Source organism: Danio rerio, chromosome 13, assembly GCF_049306965.1.
Source record: "Danio rerio strain Tuebingen ecotype United States chromosome 13, GRCz12tu, whole genome shotgun sequence".
NCBI classification, from domain to species: domain Eukaryota; kingdom Metazoa; phylum Chordata; class Actinopteri; order Cypriniformes; family Danionidae; genus Danio; species Danio rerio.
Genome location: NC_133188.1, coordinates 9,610,704 through 9,631,761, shown reverse-complemented (window position 1 = coordinate 9,631,761; position 21,058 = coordinate 9,610,704). Strand labels below are relative to the sequence as shown.

Below are 21,058 nucleotides of genomic sequence, written 5' to 3'. Positions count from 1 at the left end.
TGTTAAGGCTGATTTATACTTCTGCGTCAAGCACACGCATATGCTACGGCGCTGATGCATAGCCCTACGCCGTGGCCATCGGCGTCGCTGACGTGCACTTCTCAAAAAATATGTAACTACACTTCGCAACGACACGTAGCGCAAGCTCTGTGATTGGTCAGCTTGGTAGTGCTGACGAGTCTGGGCGGGACTGAGAGCGGCGCGAGCCCAATGGAGCGATTGTTTACAAGTGTGGAGTCTTGTGAAGGAGCTCCTGATGGAAAGTTTTGTTTTGTGTTTACCTCGTAGTTAAAGTTGTTGCACGTCCGCCGGTTCCTGCCTCAAAATGAGCGAGTTTGAGCCACTTGTACATCCCGGAAGCGTTCAGAAAGAACAAAACACAGGCGAAGAAACTCGACACAGAGACACATTAACACATTAACAACAGAGACAGCGCGCAGAGGTATAAATGCACAGCTACGCGTGTTGCATGCGCCGTTGGTTACGCTGGTCACTTGATGCAGAAGTATAAACCAGGTTTTAGACATTTCAAAGGGTTTTTACACTAACTTACTGGAAACACTGTTGCCAGTAAGTTACTGTATTTGAGATTTACAGTATACAACCGTAAATCAGTTTACAGCATGTTACCGTAGTGTCTAAAAATGGTTAATTACTTTAAAAGCTAAGTAAACAGTTACCTACTGTAAACCTTTTAATTTTGTCCTATATATTTTATAACGTAATTTTATGAATATTATTTTAGTACTATTGACATAAAAAAGACACGATTACAAAATATTAACAAAATAAACACTCTTTATTTAAAACATTGGAGATGCTTAAAACATTTAAGAAAACAGTGTAAAAACACTACATTTCAAACATTCAAATGATCTTATTTTAAGAAAAAAACATTGAAAACGACAAAGCACATGAACATACATGTACAAAACTAATTTAACTGTCTGACCTGCATATTGTTGAGAGAATAAAAACAATTGTACTTAGTACTACTGACATTAAACCAGACACAATTATAAAATATTCCATTCTTTAAAACATTGATGATGCTTAAAGCATTTAAACAAAATGTGTGAAAATTACATTAAGTATTAAAATCAACAGATTAAAAATTAATAAATCACACAAAGCACAACATACAATAATACGTACAATAATAATTTAAACGTCTGAATTGCGTATTGTTGGAAAAATAAATATTTGTAACCATTAGCCGACTCAGAAACAACCCAACTTTAAAATATTACAAATTCTGGTGTCAAATGCTCAACAATGTCTGAATTCACATGTTCAAATGCAATTCATCTTTATTTCTATTGCACTTTTACAATGTAGATCAATGATGTCAAAGCAGCTTAACATAGAAGTTCTTGTAAATTGAAGCTGCTTCAGTCCAGTTTTCAGAGTTGAAGTTGTAAATGTCACTGCTGAAAGTCCAAACACTGAAGAGCAAATCCACCGATCCACCAATCAGAGCCGAGCGAGCCAGTGGCGACAGTGGCATGGAACAAACTTCACCAACTGACAAAAGTGTAGAATAAAAGCCCTGGAGAGAAACCATGCTCAGTTGGCCACGACCAGTTCTCCACTAGCCAAACTTATGCAAAGCCGCAGTCTAGGCACCAGAGACTTGAAAGGTTACCGGCAGGTGGTCAGGCTGGCCCACTGGATCAATGCGGAAACTCATCGATCACGTGTGTCTTTCAGGAATCAGTCTCTCACTCTCCACTCCTCCATGACCACCACAGCATCTGGACAAATGCATGTATCCCAATACTAAATATTGTATTACAAAATGTCTGACCCATGACAGACCCCAATCTGCTCAAAAATATTATAAACAAAGATTTAAAAAACTTACCAAATGGTTTGATAAAAATGGAAACAAATCTTTAATTTAGGTAGCAACTAAACATGTGACACATTTTGTATTAAAAGTAACGATACTATATTGAGAAACAAATAGATGTACAGTACTTACTGTTGTATTATCAGCATATTTTATAAAAGTAAAGTTGGTTTTATATTCGCAGATTCAGACTTTTCCCTTAATAATATAATTTCATAAAAGTATTATTTGCAAACTCTAAATAGCGAAATCATATTAGCAGCCAATGACTATCAAAGTACAACATTTCTCTCCGTGAGGTTCCCATCTCAAATGGCTCTGGCTTTATAATAAGTAGTGATGGCCTGATAGTGACAAATGCCCATGTGGTTGCCAACAAGCGTGGTGTTCGTGTCAAATTGACCAATGGTGAGACTTACAACGCCACAGTTCAGGATGTAGATCAGGCTGCAGACATCGCCACCATCAAAATCAATGTTAAGGTACAGATGGAGCTTTGAGGTTGTACTGTTAACATGTGTAATCTTTTGGGGATATTTAATTTTTTAATTAGGGCTGCACCGATCCTGATACTTGGATTGGATATTGGTTCGATACTGCATATTTTTACTGCAAATCCCATCTTGCACGTGCTCTATATTCTGTGTATTTTATAAGCAAACAAATGCCAAAAAGTTAGCCTTTTATAAGACAGTAGAAAGTTGTCTTGTAGGCCTACTGTATCCCAAATGTTTTGAAGCCATTCTATAGTTTAATGTGAAGTACAGATCAATATTCACATGCTTAAATTCATGTTCAGTTCCACGCTTCCCTCCGCTGCGCCTGTCAATCATTCTCCATTTATTTACAATTCAAACTGCGTGTCACGTTCATGACAACATGAAAAACTTTCTCCAACACTATTTGTCCCTGTTAATTTAAATAAATATAAATTTATTATATTACATTATACTAATTTATTATAATATAATAAATATTATATTGGTTCATTTCGACCTGAAATGACGAGTTCATTTCTGTTTCTAAATCATGTAGCTGTTAGATCAGCAGATCGCATTCGCAACACTGGAACTGAGTGGGTTATTACCTGCTCTTCACACACAAAGTAGGCCTACCTGAAATTTAAAACTAGAAAAGGCTCAATAATACATTGGACAGATCCTTAACGCACTGATTTCTTCCCTTTTTACTGCTGTTTTGGATTGGAAGTGTCTGCAGATAGCGGAGGACTGCGCGCTGTCTCAGTAATGCATCAAGCACTTCATTCACACACCGGCTGATGTGACGTGTGCCGCTCTGTAGAATTATCCGACTGAATTTATTCTTCCTAGGGGAATACTTTTAGGATAGTTTGTAAGCCTGGCTCATTGTGGTCAAAGTTGTTGATTAAATTAATAAAAGTGAAACTGACAGGCACAATATTGATTGTCATTAACAGAAAATTATTTAGCCTCATATAGGTTACTCTGAAACTGTGAATATTTGACTGTAATTTTATTTATATCAATAGTTTATTTAACAGATCAGTTTGTGTTTTGATTAGGGTCAATAGTGGTTGGCTGTTGCAGAGTTCAAAGAAAAATCTTACTATTAAAAAGAAACATAAGCTGGACCACATCAGATCAATGTCATAACAAATCCTCAAATAATGTAGCCTGGTTTACAGCAAGCATCATGTTTTCAGTTAGATTGTGTCGTCTGTCATATACAGTAGGCCTATAGGTCTTTTATTTTTACTAAGCAAGATATATTGTTTGAGTTTATCACCATAGAAACTATATTATGCTTAAAAGAAAAACCGGCACAGTATCGGGATCGGATGTGTATTGGTCGACACTCAGAATTTTGGGATCGAAATCAAATAGTTTATAAAAAATGGTATCGGTGCATCCCTATTTTTAATGAGTCATAGTTTTATATGGTAAGAGCAAGGACTCATTTTATTTTATTAATTTACATTTTTAGTAAAAGGTCTTTATCAAATGAGTAATTTCTTTTTGAACTTTGTTCATTTAAGAATTGAGCTTAAAGAATCAAAAATGTATCACGGTTAGTACTTTAAAAGTGTGAGGTCAATATGATTTTAATGTTTTTAATGGCTCTACATTAACTTTTTTGATCACCAGCCTATATGGCTAGTAGTTTTTCAACTTTACTAGCCACTCGCCATTTTCACTTTTGTTTTTGGGAAAATATATTTGCAAAATTACTTGATTTAGATGTGTTGTGTATGACTTTGCTAAATGAGTATGAGCGGTAGTGGTTTCATGGTGTTGCATTGTAATTGGTTATTATTTCAGGGCTCAACATTAAGGTTGTACCAATTTTTTCTCTAAAAATTTTATAATTAAAAAAATTCAAAAACCAGCAAAATATATGTTATAATATGCATACACTTTTTATTAAATAAAACTTAAATAATAATTATTGTCATGGAGCCTGTCTAAAACTATGCAAAGCAGTTTGTCCTACACTGTTAAAAATTGTCCCGTTAAAAACAGTAAAATACTGGCAGCTGCTGTTGCCAGCAATGTACTGTTATTTTACAGTATGTTGCTGTAAAAATACATGGACTACATTGATTTACACAATACTCATGGGAACTCATTTTGCTCACTGAAAGCAACTGCCTCAAATTGGTCAACTGCTGAATGAGTTTATGAAGTATTGTGCTATACATGCTTAGAAGTATACTTATAATGATAACTTATTTTAGTTAATTAGAAAAATTCGGTTTAACTCTAATGTCTTATATTTCACAACAGCACACATACATGTAAATCTGGAATTACCAGAGAGATTCTGACTGCATCAGCAACTAAACAGCCGCTTTCTTTAAATAAAGAAACATACAGAATAACATCAGCAGTTCTGGCTCTACTCTCCTCCACAACGGTGACACACACAAGAAATTAGCTTCAGGTTTTACAGTAAAATACTGTTTTTTTCCTTTATTTAACAGTAAACTACTGGCAGCTGTGGTTGCCAGCAATCTACTGTTTTTTTTACAGTCTACTTCCGTAGTTTAAATTAACAGTATATTACTGTTAAAATACATTTTACACTGTGTTTTTACCTCTCACACCTTTAACCCTTTAAACCCCAGAGCATATACTTCAGTTTTTATTGAAGTGTCCACACTACTGAGTGTTCAAGAAACGTGTAGCAAAGCTGAAGTAAATTCATTAATTAACTGACTAATTAAATGATAATTGAGGATTAACAATGAATAAATGAAGAAATACTGAAGGGAGAAAACAAGAACAGAACATACAAAACTTTAGTCACAGCTTTATAATGAAATAACCTGAAGAACAACAAATGATTTAATCATTTAAATGATCAGCGGATGATTAAACAACTCTACAAACATCATCACCAGCTTCACTTATTACTTAATACATGTATTTTTGTATAACATCTACTAAAGTTCTTCTTAGGAAAAAGTTAACGTTTTACGTCACCATCATGAAGAACAGAGTTTGCTTTAGTTGGGCTCTTAGCCCTGTCATTTTTAACATTTATATATCTTGGCTGCTGCAATTGTTAAGAACTTTGTTTAAAAAGCTCCTTTGTTGAGGCAAGCCAGCCAAAAACCTAAATAAGATCTGGTGATGTTCATGTTGCTATTAAATGGCAGAGTCTGTTCTCATTTAGTATAAGAAAATTTACTGCTCCTATTCAATGTTAAATCTATTGTTTTATATTATATATCTATATATGGCAATGATTTCTGGAAGTTTTTAAGAATATCTTGGACAATAACACTGCTCTATGGTGTAAATCGCACTCAAAGAGACATCAATAATCAGCATATGAACCTCAATAATGGTGACAACTAACAAAATTAACAGTTTAACTCACAAACAGGCAACTGAAAGTCTAAACATAAACAACAGCAGAATCAAACACAAAAAAAGAAAACTGTTAGACCATTATACAACATTTATTTATACCGCAATGCATGCTGGGATATTTGTACCGTGCCACTCCCAGCATGCATTGCAGCATGAAACATTTGAGATGTTACCATTGTTGAGATACAAGGTCAGATTTATGAGGTCTGAGTTTGTATGTGTCATAACTGAACTGTTTTTGTATGTTATTTCTTAACTGTTAAGTAATTTCGGAGGTATCTTTTCTGTTTCCACTTCTCATTAATTAAATTAATACCTGCAACTAAGCATAAAATCTATTGCATGAGGCCCTTCTTCCAGATTTATAACAAAACATTTATCAGAACTAATTTCAGACAAATAGATTTCTCTATTTATTGACTTTCCAACTTGATTGCTATAATACAAGCATTTTGTTAACTCCTTATTATAGTAATTGGAGAGTCTGAATTAATAAGTTTAAGGGTGAAGAGCCCAACTAAACCAGCCCCTCACTCCATTACGGTGACACGAAAAACACCTTAATTTCTGTTGGATCTCAATGAGAATAGTATGGAAGTCAAATCAGTCAGTAATAAGTGTGTCTGCTGTTGTTTGTGGAGTTGTTTTATGATCCTCTGCTGAGACTGAAGCTGTTTTATTTTATTTTATTTTATTTAATGTTATAACTCAAGTCACTGTTTGTGTTTCTTGTTTATTTTCTTCAGTAATTGTAATTATTAACAGCAGGTGTTCATCAGTGTCTGAATTCACTCATTAGTGTTCATTAACTCTGTCAGGTGAACTATATTAGTTAACTAGTGTATGAAATAGTGAACAAGGACACAAAGCGTGATTTCAAACACAGACTTCAAAACATCGAATCTGAACTCTGTTCGCTCACAGTTTTCTGCAGTTGGTTACTTTCTCGAAAACAAAAATGTTACCCAGAATGCACTGTTTTTAACAGAATATTACTGTTTTAGTGAAAAAACATTATTTTACCGTAGAATCTGACCGTTTTTTAACAGCAATTTTTTACAGTGTAGCTAAAGGTCTCAGATCAGCAGTAAACTTTGCATAAAAGTTAATCTGTTTAATCAATGTTACTGAAAAGAATGATAATTAAATCATTTTAACAAAACGAAAGCAGGTGAAAAACATACCGTGTGCAATAATGAAAGGATGATCAAACCCACACAGTTAAAGGGTCACGAAACACCAAAACACATTTTTTGAGCTGTTGACAGTCGTATATGTGTCCCACACTGCTAAAAACACTATTAGGACACCTATATTTCACTAAAAGTGTAAATTGGTTGTTTTTGCGTTATTTCAAGCAAATTCGTACTTCCTGTTTGAAACTAATTTTTGAAGCTGCGTCACGGTCATGACATAATAGCGTTGTATTCAAGCGTGCAGACTGGACATCTGTACCAGAGTGTGTCTTATTACGTCTTACAGTGTGTTGCATTAATGCATGAGTAAGGCTTGGTTCAAACCCATCAGCGCGCTCTATTGTGCAACTTATATATTATATTCATTACTGTCAGAGTGTAGACGGCAGAGACGCCACGTTGTATTGGCAAAACAAGCGTGAAGTGTTGCTTTTATAGTTTGCTGCAGTTAAGTTTTGTTTTCATTTTCTCTCTGTGAGAGCTCAGCTGGCGTCACTTGTGGATTAACGGTGTATGCGACGCGCGACAACAATAACTTACGTGTCTAAGGAGGATTATTGTTTACCTGAGAGCTGTTCTCATCTGCAAACGCTGACATCCGGATTCGCTTGTGGTCTCCTCTAAATAAAGACGCGGCTCTAGTTGCTGGTGATTGTCCCGTCTCTACAGATTTGGTAAGTGAGCGACCAGTGCTCTTTGTTTATTCAGTTCGTATTTTATTCGTATCAAACAAACTATTGCACCGAGTGTAAACAAGTTAGCACTAACAGTTACAATTAAACTATAACCTCGTGTTGGATTTTGTGACCGGAATAACACACGCGGCTTTCTGACACTACCTGTCGTGTGCATCTAAGTTTCCGGGAAATGCTGTTTTTTTTCTTTCATTCGCCGTGCGGTATCAAACATTGCATGAAAAATACACGCTTAGAGCAGTTCCTCGAATCAAATATCACGTTTGTCGGGAGGGACATGAATGAATTCCCTGAATGAAAGAGCCAAACTGCAGTTAAAGTCCACCATTTAATAATTTGGCAAATAATTCGACTACAGATGTCCGTGTAAACACAGTCACATTGTTCGCTGTGGTTGTGTGTTTTGACTCTGAAATTCAGCGCGCCCAAATAGACACTCCCACACCAAGCCTCTTTTCTTCCTCCGACACTCCCCCCTAAACAGAGCTGGACACGCCCACTTTTCTGACTTTTTCCAAAGTAGAGGTGTGAAAACACCCTGCTGAAACGAAGGGGTTTCATGGCCCTTTAACGTTAGCCCCATTAATAATCTGTTTAAAGATTGTTTAAAGCTAAAGCTGCAACTGCTGCTGCATACATAAAATACCTTCTTTTTTAAAAATCTCGAGCTCTTGAAAATGGTGGATGCGTATCACTTCTTGTCCAGTCTATTTCAAACAGAACCGATTGCAGCATTGTGTTTCCAGTCAAGGTTGCTTCACGCATGGAAATGAGAGCGTGCACGTTTTTAAAAAATTGCGCGCATCACATAACATTCTGTATTCATCTGCTTTCTTTTGCTTGCATGAACACAGTTGTTTTTGTCAGTCGAGCTGCTTCTCATTTCTAGAGGTTCATCCTTATTGTCGAACCCTGCTTTTAAAAAAATACAATTTAAAAATGATTTTCGACCAGCCAAAGTGGATAGTGGGAGTGGCTGTCTAATCCGCCACAGCCGAAGTCTACCTGCGGTTGGTGGGTGTTAATGTCAAGCCCTGGTGTTAACCCATTAATCTGTTTATACTGTATTTAGGCTACATACACGCTGTAATATTTCAGGAGGAACGGCCGCATACAAATATGGAAATAAACTCGAAATTGTGATAACCTTAGTGACATTTGATTTTGTATCCTCGGATTTTTAAACACAGTAATATTACAGCAACTAAAGAATAATTATTGTCAACATTTTTAGTTAAATCAACAGCAGGGCTCGAAATTGCGACCATTTCGGTCACTTATGCGCCCGAAATTTTATCTATGCGACCTCAAAATATATTTTGAAGCATTTTTGCGAGTGCATAAAATTGATGTGTGCGACCAGTTTTTACTGCAAAATGTTCACCACATGCGTGGATTTGGAGGACATTCACGCAGAATGCATCTCTGCTCTTGAAATGCGAAACATAGTTCTTAGGAATGGTTTACAACAGTTGTCATGTCAACTTGCTGCAGTAAACAAAGCCAAGTCCGTAATACTTGCCCCGCCTTTGAGCTCTTCTTATTGGGCCATTGCTCTAGAACAGAGCGTGAATGGATTGGTTAATATCAGCTGTCAATCACTCAGTCAATGCCTTCTGGCTTGGGATGACAGGGAGAGCTACTATTGCGAAAAATTATAAAGCGCTGAATATGAGAATTAAGATAACACTGACAGATTTTGTTTTAGAAACTGTCATCTAAAGTTACAAATAATGACACATCTTACTAGTGATCATGTGCTGAATGTTAATCCACCATCTACACTTTTCAAAGAGTGGATAAGACTTCCATTGGCTTCAAGTCCGCTATGAAAAGTCTGTGGGATGGAATTTTCAGGTAACTGTTTGCCACATCTAGCACGAGAGCTTCTGTTTAATCCTTCATATAATCGCCAGATGCCCGCCGTGCAAGTGGCAGCTATATGTAAAATGTAACACCACGTACACCATGGCAAACGGGCTTGAGCCGAGAAAACTATTATCGCTACTCATGAAGACCGGTATAGCTATTAACATGATGTATGCATATAATAGGGTACAGTACATGTCAAAAGCATCAGTGCAATATCGGACACCACCCGTGAGAACAGCACAGCGGTCTGTGTATGCCAGGGTTCCCCCGGGTGCTTTAAAAGTCTTAAAATGTCTTAAATTAAAATCAGGGAAATTAAGGTCTTAAATTGTCTTAAATTTTAGCGTAAAGTGGCTGTAGGTATTAAATATTCAGCCGGTGTGCTTAATGACGATAGGGAAGCACAGTGGTCCACCGTTAAACATCTAATAGTTGATTAATTTAGCACTTGTAAAACAGGAGAGAAATGACAGTCTCCGTGATTTATTAGCTTATTACGGTAGGTCAGCTACAGAGTACAGACGCTTACGTCGGTCTGCACCTGCGTGCTGTTATTATGCGATTGTTGATGTGTCAAAATGCAAAGATGGGAAATTGTACATTTAACGACGTGGCAAAGAGGGAATGTGTAAATTCTACAAAAATACCTTTTCGTTAGGGACCATGTGGCTCAAAGTCATCGAGTCGCACATGAAAGGAGGAAAGCAGCAGCGGGACGTTGCAGCAGCTTGTCATAGCAGGTCCAGGTTAATCCCTTCATTGTTTGCAGCTCGACCTAACAATGTTACTAGTTACTAATGTTAGGCCTATAGCCTATGTTATAAATAAGTAATGTTAACCCTTATAAACAACTCATTCATGAAAAAAGACAAAAGAGCTATGTGCAAGTGCACATTTGGATAATGTCGGGCTATAAACGGGTTCGGGCTTTTAGAAAGCTGTGAATCTAAATGTACTTGTCGGGTTCGGGCTCTATCGGGCCTAACTTTTATATCCTGATTACAGCTCTAGTTCAGACGCCCCCTCACAGTCAGCTATAACAGTTTCATTTCACCACCAGACACCCAAAAAGCAGGTACTGTGGGTTATCCATACTGTGACGAGGCACAATTTATTTAAATCTAACGAGAACATTAAAATGAGTAGCCTATTCCAAAGAAATTATAAAATTTTTGGGTCTTAAATTATATTTGTTGAGGTCTTAAAAAGGTCTTAAAAAGCATTAAATTTTACTTTTAAAATGTTGCAAGAACCCTGTATGCTTTGGTCACTCAGTTATGTTATAAAATCTATTTTCTTGTGATAACAGGATTTCGCTGAGACATTTTCCTCACGCATGCATATATATATAAATATATATATTTTTTTGCTTTTTAGTTTGATTAGTGTTGATTTCAAATGCAATAAATCTGTTTGTATAAAACCTGTAGTAACGTTGCTTATAATTGGTGGGTGCGACTAAATTTTGTGTGATGACTACCTAACAAAAAGGTTAATTTTGAGACTTGAACAGTAACAGAGGAGGCTTTTATGTTTGGAAAGCCATTTTTGCAATTGATTTTTCAGTTTTCTTTAACCACAGTTCTAGTACATGACCATATAGTCTGACATAGTGTCATTGTTTTCTCCATTTCTCCAAGTCATCTGATGTGCGTCAAGGTGAATTTGTGGTTGCCATGGGGAGCCCCTTTTCTCTTAAAAACACCATCACATCTGGCATCGTCAGCTCTGCTCAGAGAGGCAGTAAAGAACTGGGTCTCTCCAACTCCAACATGGACTACATCCAGACGGACGCTACCATAGATGTAAGAGCACTGGAAACTGGGTGGTGTTGCATGCAAAAAAAATGTATGTTATCATTTAATGAATTGCATTCCATCACTCAATCACAATTCTGCTTTACAGTTTGGAAATTCAGGAGGGCCTCTCATAAACCTGGTGAGTCGCTGACATTTACTCAACTCACTGCTTCTGCCTTTTGGTTTAAAGGGTCACAAAACACCAAAACACATTTTTGAGATGTTAATAGTCATATATATGTTCCACGCTGCTAAAAACACTCTTAGGACACATATTTAACAATAAAAGTGAAAATTGGTTGTTTTTGCGTTATTTCAAACAAATTTGTTCTTCCGGTTTGAAAAGAAATTTTGAAGCTACGTCAAGGCCATGAGCTCCTTGTGTAAATTCCAGCATGGAGACTGGCTGTCTGTACCGGCGGGTACAATGTGACGTCTTTGAGCTTTCATCATTAATTCAAGAGAAAGACAAACTAAACAGCGCGCTCTATTGTGAATGAGGTGCAACTTTATTTATATGCATGATAGCTTCAAAAACTACCTGTTACAGTATTCAGAGAAACGCCACGTTGTGTTGCTAACCGTAAATAAAACAAGTGGAAGAAGAAGAATTGTTCGGAGACATGGGTCGTCAGTGTTGTTCGTAAACGTGCCACAACAAAGGTTTTGTTTTCATTTTCCCGCAATGAGAAAGGACCCATATTTGTGGACTACAGTGGTCTTTTAACACGCAACAAAAATGTTTTAAGGAAATTTGTAAAGACCATTTTTACCCAAGAGCTTTTCGCATCTGTAAATGGTGAAATCCGGATTTGCTCATCGTCTTCTTTTAAAAAAGAAGCAGTTCCAGTTTGCGTTGATTGTCCTGTCTCTATGGATTTGGTAAGTGAGCGATCGGTGTTCCTTGTTTGTTTATTCAGATGGCAAAGGTAGTTAGTATCGTCAGCAGTACTCTTTCAATATCACTACAATATTATGGACTGAAAGATCTGCTGTAAATGCTGCTCTCCTAATGTAAACATGTAAACACCTTAATCAGACTATTACCATCTTGTAGGATTTTCGCCACATTTTGTAACGGGATGATCTTTACACACACACGGCTGCTTGACACTTTTCTCTGCTGAGTTTTTTTTTTCTCCCATACGGTGTGCGATATCCAAAATTCCATTAAAACTATACTCTTCTATCATTTCCTCGCATCCAATTTCTCGTTCGTCATGGGGGCATGCATGAAATGCATGAAATGAATAAAAATGAAAGTGCCAAACTGCAGTTAAAGTCGACAAATTTAGAATGAAACGCCCCAGGGATAGCGTGGTGACACAATGACGTTAATCGTATTATGTGCTTTAACATGTAAAACGGGATCATGAAATGAACATTCAAAAAGCAACTCATGTAAACACCTTAATCATATTGTTGTTTTAATCAGATTAAGGCAAATAGTTAGATTACTGATGTCCACAAAATCATTGCTTTATCTGTTAAACCGACAAGTGTAACACAAACTACTCTCCTGTCTTCATTTAGAATAAAAATTCCAAGTAACTCAACACAAACAAAGACAAATACAAGCGCGGTAGGAGTATTTATAGCCGCAGACATGCAACCTTATTCAGTGGTAGAAAATTCAGATTTTAGGTATTTAGGGCGTACTCACATTATGCTATCCGAACCGTGTCTAGGCCCGTTTCCCGGATCGTTTGAGAAGTGTGAGTGCGCTGAATCGGGCGCAGGCATGGTTTACATGGTCGGCCCTGACCCGGTTGGAAGAGGTGAGCCTGAGTGTGGTTCACTTGGGCTTTGGCGCAGTACACTTGTAGTGTGAGTGAAAAACGCGCCCAAACCTGAAACTGAAAGCGAGACGTGACTCTTAAGGGACTGTTTCATATGGATTAATTTATCATTCTTACTGTTCAATGAACGCAAACTGCCGTAGTTTATTAAATACGCAAACCTCTCACTGTATGACAGCTGCGCACCTTCAGCAAACCTCCTCATTCCTATAGCACGAGGGCTTTATGATTGTTTATGAGCGCCAAAAGTGGTGGATCTGTTCGGCGAAATATCTGACTGCGTGTCACCGCATCCCTAAGGACTGTTTGGTCGAAATAATTGACTGCATGTCACTGCATATCAAGCGACTGAAACTATATAACTAGAGAAATCTCCACTGTGCTGAGCGAGAGCGCTTCTCACTGAACAGCACAGCATCGATGACGTAAGCGTGCCCAGGCCTGATTGTAATGTGAGTGCGGGCCGTCGGGGGAGATGTGAGGGGGGACAAGCGTGCTTTGGCCCGGTTCGAGGCAACTGTACATAGTGTAAATATGACCTTAATTAGTGTGCTAGAACCACGCTACGAAATCCATGTACAATAATGTGAAGGAGAAAGTTATTAGTGCACATTTAGTAGTTGACTACAGATTGCTGGACCTTCAGAGCAACACAGAGCTTCATGACTGTCATATTAAGAACGTGAATTGTTTTCAAATGTTCATCAATATTGTATTGTACTGGCCATACTCTAGCCTTATGTAATAAACTGATGTGTCATGTTTGTACTCTTCAGGATGGTGAGGTCATCGGCATTAATACCATGAAAGTGACAGCAGGGATTTCCTTCGCTATTCCCTCAGACAGAGTCCGTCTCTTCCTAGACCGATCTGCAGACAAACAGAGTAAGAATGACCTCACAGCTGCTTGCTTTTGTCTGTGACAGCATTTTTTTTCACTGACAGATGGTTATTGGGTCTTTTTTTCAGAGTCTTGGTTTGGAGAATCGGGATGGAAAAGGCGTTACATTGGAGTGATGATGTTGACTTTGACCCCCAGGTGCCAAACACTTTTATTACAATTTTACAGGAGAGCAAAATTCATACATTATGGAATCTGCAGATTTTTGTTATATACCACTAGATTTGGCTCTTAGAAATTCAAGTGCTGGAATACCTGGAAAATTGGCTTGTTCTGTTGAAAAGTGCTTAATTTATCAAGGAGAATTTGTATGCAATTTTCACGCCCGAAAAATAAAAATGTTTGTGAATTTTTGTGACAATTTAATGCAAAAATACCCGCACAAAATACTGTAATTCTGACGCAGTGATTTTAAATGAAATGAAAAGTAGCCAATCACAGTCAACCTTTTCTAGTTTTACCTGAAATGTAAGGGCGGGACAAAGGCCTTTCTGTGTTGCAGTGACAGAAAAAAACAACTTAAAAACAAATGTTTTATTGAAATAATGCTTTTCGGATGTTGTTAGTAATTAAACCACGGACATACTTCCTGCCATTTCAACGATCTACACACACATTTTGCTCTCTTCTCTCTGCTCTCTTCTTCTGACTTGTCTGTCACTCTTCTGAATGTTGGTGAGGGAATGCAGGTATTGCGCAATTACTCATTTCTGCAAACGTCGTGAGCGCTTTATTTTAACATGAGAGCGCAGTCATGTACATTAATCATAAAAACAGATATGCGAGCTCTTAAATAGGCTTTTCAAATTAACTGCAAGTCCTCTCATCATCTCGTGTGTGTGCTCAGACTGTATACAATCGCGATCTCTTCAATATTAAAGTAGAAATTATTTATCTTTGCTCTTTGACTAAAATAGTATTTAGATTACAGACTTTTTATTTGGCTGTATCGTCAAGTGAAACTTACTTTGAGCAAAGTTGGGACTTTTTATATTTTTTTAAGACAAAAGAATTATGCTAGAAATGTTTCTGTTTGAGTTGTTTGTGGGATTTATACATTATAGCTGTATTCTGATCTGTCTTAAAGCATCACTGAATTGTACAGGCATTACAGGTCAAAGCAATCTGCTGTTACATTTATCATAATAAACAATAAGGCTCTTCAAACACTGCTTTAAGAAATGCAGTGTTGTCATATTTCAAATACCTAGAGTTAAACAAAGCCATTTGCTTTATTATTTTATTACTGACAGTGTACTTGTCTTTTTTGTAAAATTATTTCAGTTTAAGATCAAGTGTAAAATAATATTTCCATGTGCTGTACAGCTATTTAAGAAACAAATTTGCCATATTGTAAAGACAAGAATGAGCAAATAAGAAAAATGGTGTAAAATATGTAAATAAAAGGGTAAATTTAAATATTTTTATCATATACTTTAATTAAACCTTTCAAAACTTAAAAATATTGTTTAAAAAATGGACAAAATGTGTCTCTATGGCCTTAGAGTATAGAGTATGTGGTAGTTTTGCCAGTACTATTGAAAAAGATTAATTGTCATGGAAGGAAAAATCGACCATACTTCCTTTGTTAGTGCACATTTTTATATATGTAGCTTTGTGATTTAAGCAATTAAACCATTCAAATAAATTTATTATCATTTCTTTATAAAGAGCCATAATGAAAATCTGAGTTTTTCTCTAAAAGATATCTAACTAGTACTCTGAGTAGTTTTTAAAAGAGTACTTTGTACTTTTACCCAATGTTAGTATTATTTACCAAAACTTGTATTATTTTAGCAGTGTAATAGTATAAAAAAAACATTTTCACAAGCACATTTAGTGCAGGTTTAATATATTATTAATACACAATTGATTAATTAATTATATTATTATTATGATCATTAATGGTTTTTATTTGCGTATATATATAAATTCCTATGCGGTGTTTTAATACGTTGCGTGTCAGTCTTGAAAATAAAAATAGGTGCTGGAAAAAAGTACTTAAAAGTCCTTGATTTACATTAGGCTGTGCCTGTATGAGCCCTGTTAAATTCAAGATATTTAAGGTTTTAGTTTTGTATACATAATGTAGAGTTAAGCAATATCATAATGTAGAGTTGAACAATATCATTTTATTTTTTTGTCCCAAATGACACGAGTTCAATTGTGGTATTGATTTGAACACTTCTGTGAATAATTAAAGGTGCAGTAGGTGATCTGCCAAAATGCTAACCACTTAGCCTATTATCTTTGGACCGCGGGGAGGGACTGTGATTCAAAGCCACACGGCCTGAAATCTGCATTTGCTGACAGACAGTTTGAGTTACTTATCGGAATTACGGGAGATGTCGACCCGACAATATTTAATTGGATGAACATTTTTTAGTTTTATGCTTTACCCACAATATAAAATACATATAAACACATTTAGATCATTTACTTTAATCATTACTATTGGACTGTGAAGAGACTTTCAACCAGCACAACTAAAATGTTTCTGCGGACAATCACCTACTGCACCTTTAATTCAATGCATTGCAAATTAACAGCATTTCCTTTGTCACACTCTATGCGACTGAAGTAGTATGAATGTTTTGTTGAGGTGTTTTTGGTTGAAGCAAATGTAACATTGATTGTTATGCTGATCTATCTATCAAACTATTAGTCTACCTATCTATGAATCTATCTATCTATCTTATCTATTTATCAATCAATCCTTAAACTGTAAACTTTGCACTGAAGTGAGTCTTTTATCATCTTTAAATTCTCTTTTTCCCCTCCTCAGTATAATCGAAGAGCTAAGGATGCGAGACCCGTCCTTCCCTGATGTTTCTCATGGAGTTCTCATCCACCGTGTGATTGTAGGATCTCCAGCGAACAGGTGTGCTGCTCTCTGAACATGATGTTATCAGCTGTTGATTAAGGCATCCTTTTGATGATGCCATTTCCTGTTTTCTGTTTTGCAGAGCCAGAATGAAGCCAGGAGATGTTATTATTGAGATCAATGGGGTAAAGGTGAACACGTCAGAGGAGATATATAATGCTGTGAGGACCAGCGAAAGCTTAAATGTGGTGGTCCGCCGGGGGGCCGACCTGCTCATGCTGCACATGACCCCAGAGTCCACAGAGTGACATCAAGTCAAGTATTTAGTAAGATTAAGAAATGGTGAGTAATGAGAAGCTGTCATAGTTGGAGATGTTGTAAGAAAGGAATCATCTAAAGAGTTGAACAGTTTTAGCAAACGCTGGACATTCGTGTAGTAAACGTGTTTCTGGAAGCGTATGAAATAATGTGGATGATTCAGACTTCTGTACACTGGATAAACCTCAGTGTGTCTGCGCAAACTACACTATCAGTATTGATTTGAAGGAATATCACTGAATATTTTGTTTAGGATTGTCATGATGGCAACACTTAAAGACCTTAATAAAACTGGGTGCTCTTATTGTGAAAATGCTGATGTTTTGTATTGAGTCTCACATTCTCATGTTACGACGTTTGTATTTTAATACATTTTTCTGAACAGCTCTGATTTCACAATAAACCATTGGAATATTTATGGATGATTTGCTTATGTCGCAGTGACTGATATGTTTAGGTTTTGGGTCAGCGCTGTACAGCATTCTGAAAAAGTGTATTTCTAAAAGTGCGCCGTAATGACGCCAGTGTCAACTGCAGTGTGTGTTGGAAAGGACTGGATGCTGTTCAAACCTCATGCCAAATTTTTGTCACCCCAAACAAAACCATTTTAAATCCACACAATCTGACAACACAAGTGAGTTCAATAAAATATATCTTTATTACAGACATGTACAAAAATCAAATATACAAAACATTCTGCTAATGTGACTCAGAACTCCAGCATGGACCAGTCGTGGTAAGGCATCTCTTCTAGAGGAATTCTGCACTCTGGATTCTCATGCAGACAAGCCGTCATCATATCACAGCATTCTGTGAAGAAGAAATGGAGAGGTGAGGTTATTGTTATTATTATTATTAAGCTGTTTCACTTAATTGTTCTTTGATGAACATCTCACCTTGAGAGAGGGTAAATTTGGACCAGTCATGTTGAAGGTAGTACAGGTCATACGCTGATGGGAATTCTCCATGGAGCATTGTGAACAGAAGAACCCCAAGAGAATAGACCGTCGCTGGTTTGGCCCGGTAGCATCCTTTTTCATAAAACTCTGGCGGGATGTACGCTTCTGTGCCTGGAGGAGAGACGTTTAGTTTAGCATCATGTTGAATATATATACCAGATGGGCTTCAGCTGTGCTAATTAACCAGCTTTCAATACGTATATTAATAATGCTTATGCACATTCATAACTAGTGTTGTCGAAAGTATCAACTACCAATCGATACCGACACTCATCACAGTCATATTTGCTGAGCATGTGAACACCAATGGCCAATCAGTGGTGTTTAACAGCGCTCAAATTGACTTGTTAAATGTCAGAATCGATTGGTACCGAAGTCGATACTTTTGACCACACTATTCAAAACACCTACCAGAGAAGATACTGTAGGCTGATTCCATCATGAAGTCTCCACACCCGAAGTCGATCAGCTTGACTTCCAGTGTGTCGGGGTTCACCAGCAGGTTTTGAAGCTTAATATCCCGGTGGAACACCCCGCGGTAACAGCACACGTTGGCAGCATAAACAGCTTGCCTCATGATGGTATGTGCTGTTTTCTCACTGAGGACTCCTCCGCTGACTTCAAGGAATGCCTCCAGGTCCATGCTTGGACTAGGCCGCTCCATCACCATGACGTAATGGTTTTTAAAGACCTGCCAGTCCAGAAGCTTAATAATGTTCGCACACCTGGAGCCACCGCTGGCCATGTTTGCCAAGGTGATCTCTAGAGGAAGTGGCTGGTCACATGACTGAAAACAAAATAATAATGTTGGTTTTCAAACAAGGGTTTCTGACCACAGCCTGTGGTCTATAATAAATATAAGACTTTATAAACTGAACACAGCGAACAGAAAGTGTAGTCTACTCACAGAGCTGACATCTTGCATATTTGGGGTCTTCTGGACAAATTTAACTGCCACCTGTTTAAAGGAACAAGCTAACAATTAACATGTGCACGGAGATCATTTCATTCAGTCATAAATCCTGAACAGAGGATTCATTCGTCAGCAGAAATGTCCAAACAATGAAAGCTCTGATGATGTTCTTTAAACAGGGAACTTCATCAGAGGATTTGAGTCTACAAAAATGAATACCTGCAGACCATCCTGTATGCGAATCCCCTCATACACGGAGCCGAAACCTCCTTCACCAAGCTGCTTTCCGAGTTTGTAGCGGCAGCTGATGTCATCTGTTAAAAATGAAGAAAATGTCATTAAATTATAAACCAAATAAAAACACAAACAGTTGAAGTCAGAATTATTGTCAGATTTCAGAACATGATAGTTTTAATAACTCATTTCTAATAACTGATGTCTTTTATCTTTGTCGTGATGACAGTACATCATATTTACTGGATATTTTCCAAGATACCAGTGTTCAGCTTAAAGTTCTGAATACTTAAACGTTATTGCTCTGCATCATTTGGGAAATATTTAAAAAATATTAATAAAAAAATCACAGGAGGGCGAATAATTTTGACTTCAACTGTATAATTTTACAAAGTTTGATGAGCCTAAACAAATGTTCTGAACTCCAGCAATAAACTTACTATTGTCCAAGCAGGTCCCATCATCTGCTGTAGACTTCACAGCAGAGTCCTCTTGTGAGACCTGATCCGGTGAAGGGTTTGAGTTTTCATCCAGGGCAGAGTCACAGATGTCATCTGTTATGAGCTGCTGGCTCACTGGAAGTTCATTGTCCTCATCGGATGGTGAACTTGGAGGACTATCAAGCTCTTGCTTCAGGCTGTCCTCACTGAGGGAGGATTCATTGTCTGCTGGGAAGTGAAGCTCTGCAGAGTCGTTCTCAATGACCACTGCAGAGTCAAAGCTGTTCACTTCCGGCTTAAAGTCCAAATCTTCGTCTGCTGGAGCATCAAGAGCTGGAGGTTGGAGAACTTCCAGCTCCAGGTTGCTCACAGCAGTGCAGAAGAATTTAGAGCTACTGATGGGCTCTGCGTGAAGTTCGTGGATCTCCTGCACACATAGCTGATCTAAAGAGAGGAAGGAACATCATTAATATGACTCTACAACTCTTTTTGACAAGATATTTGAACAGTTCATTTGCAGAAACATTACTCAATGTGTTTTTATTGATGATCTTCATGGGTTTTCTGCATTGAATTAGCAAACAAGTAAACTATATACCGTATCTAAAGGCAAAGCTCACTGAAATAAAAAATCCTAATACAAATAATTCTTATTTTTTCTGTTTTTTACACAAAACTACAAATTCTGAAGAAAATTCCTGAAATCAGCAGCCATTAACCTTCATTGTAGGAACACAAAATACTGTGGAAGTCAATGGCTGAAAGCACCTCAAACAGGTTTAAGGAGTAAATTATGACAGAATTGTCTTGTTTATGTGAACTGTGGCTTTAAGAAACTCTTTCTAAAATGTCTTCCAGTAATGTTCATTTCTGATCTTTAAACACTTATGTGATGTGTTTGGTGTGTTTAACAGTATGCTTTAGTAATTAAAAGTGCTCATAAATCTATTTTACCAACAACAGTAGCTCTTCTTCTGGAAAAACAGGCGAAGAAGATGGGAGACAATTTGAGTTTCCTCTTTTTCTGTCTCCCTGCCTGTTTTCCTGCAGCGACGGCCGGGTCATCGGTCATCAGATGACGGTGATTCTCTGTCGTGCTGCCGGTGGGTTCGAGTGGCTCACACGGTTGTTCGTTCGCACACTTAACACCAAACGCTTTCTTCAGACGGTTAATCAGTTTTGAAAATGCCATTTTATCACTGTACTGTTGAATCGCAGAAAGTACTGAACTACTAGACATCCAAAGAAGCTAATGAGAGTTTCTGCTACGTCAAAAGCTTTTTACTGTCACCGATGATGTCAGAGTTCCACAGTTCCATTTGGTATGACGTAGAGACTTTTTAAATCACAACAAACTTCTAATGCAGGCCCGCGCTAGACTGACTGGCTCATTCGCCTT

At 37.3% G+C, this 21,058-nt stretch overlaps 2 protein-coding genes and 1 long non-coding RNA gene across 4 annotated transcripts in view; 1 reads left to right on the top strand and 2 right to left on the bottom strand.

The window, feature by feature from the left end:
* Window positions 1–17,784, top strand: part of htra2-8 (HtrA serine peptidase 2-8) — a 25,244-nt gene extending 7,460 nt beyond the window's left edge. The window contains exons 3-8 of one of the 2 annotated variants that reach the window (XM_073920683.1): window positions 11,113–11,277; window positions 11,378–11,410; window positions 13,847–13,955; window positions 14,040–14,109; window positions 16,757–16,852; window positions 16,938–17,784. In XM_073920683.1, coding sequence (XP_073776784.1) covers window positions 11,149–11,277; window positions 11,378–11,410; window positions 13,847–13,955; window positions 14,040–14,109; window positions 16,757–16,852; window positions 16,938–17,103 — 603 coding nt within the window. In that variant the 5' untranslated portion in view covers window positions 11,113–11,148 and the 3' untranslated portion in view covers window positions 17,104–17,784. The remainder of the gene's footprint in view (window positions 1–11,112; window positions 11,278–11,377; window positions 11,411–13,846; window positions 13,956–14,039; window positions 14,110–16,756; window positions 16,853–16,937) is intronic. The other variant, XM_073920684.1, reaches the window with a different exon arrangement.
* On the bottom strand, window positions 3,388–10,330 carry LOC141377130 (uncharacterized). The gene is made up of 3 exons (XR_012389153.1): window positions 9,203–10,330; window positions 6,770–7,386; window positions 3,388–4,320 (listed from the first exon to the last, which is right to left on the bottom strand). It is a non-coding gene; the product is annotated as an uncharacterized lncRNA (long non-coding RNA).
* On the bottom strand, window positions 17,750–21,058 carry pimr156 (Pim proto-oncogene, serine/threonine kinase, related 156). The gene is made up of 7 exons (XM_017358939.4): window positions 20,614–21,058; window positions 19,660–20,103; window positions 19,205–19,299; window positions 18,980–19,030; window positions 18,484–18,859; window positions 18,010–18,183; window positions 17,750–17,923 (listed from the first exon to the last, which is right to left on the bottom strand). The coding sequence occupies exons 1-7, from the start codon at window positions 20,897–20,899 to the stop codon at window positions 17,823–17,825; spliced, it is 1,527 nt and encodes a 508-aa protein (XP_017214428.1). The 5' UTR covers window positions 20,900–21,058; the 3' UTR covers window positions 17,750–17,822.

Excerpts from the sequence above, each read along its gene's own strand:
- pimr156 (XM_017358939.4), bottom strand. The coding sequence starts at position 20,899 with ATGTCTAGTAGTTCAGTACTTTCTGCGATTCAACAGTACAGTGATAAA. Across the intron at positions 20,104-20,613 it reads AAGAAGAGCTACTGTTGTTG|ATCAGCTATGTGTGCAGGAG; the intron begins GTAAAATAGATT and ends TCCTCTCTTTAG. Across the intron at positions 17,924-18,009 it reads CAAATTTACCCTCTCTCAAG|AATGCTGTGATATGATGACG; the intron begins GTGAGATGTTCA and ends TCTTCTTCACAG.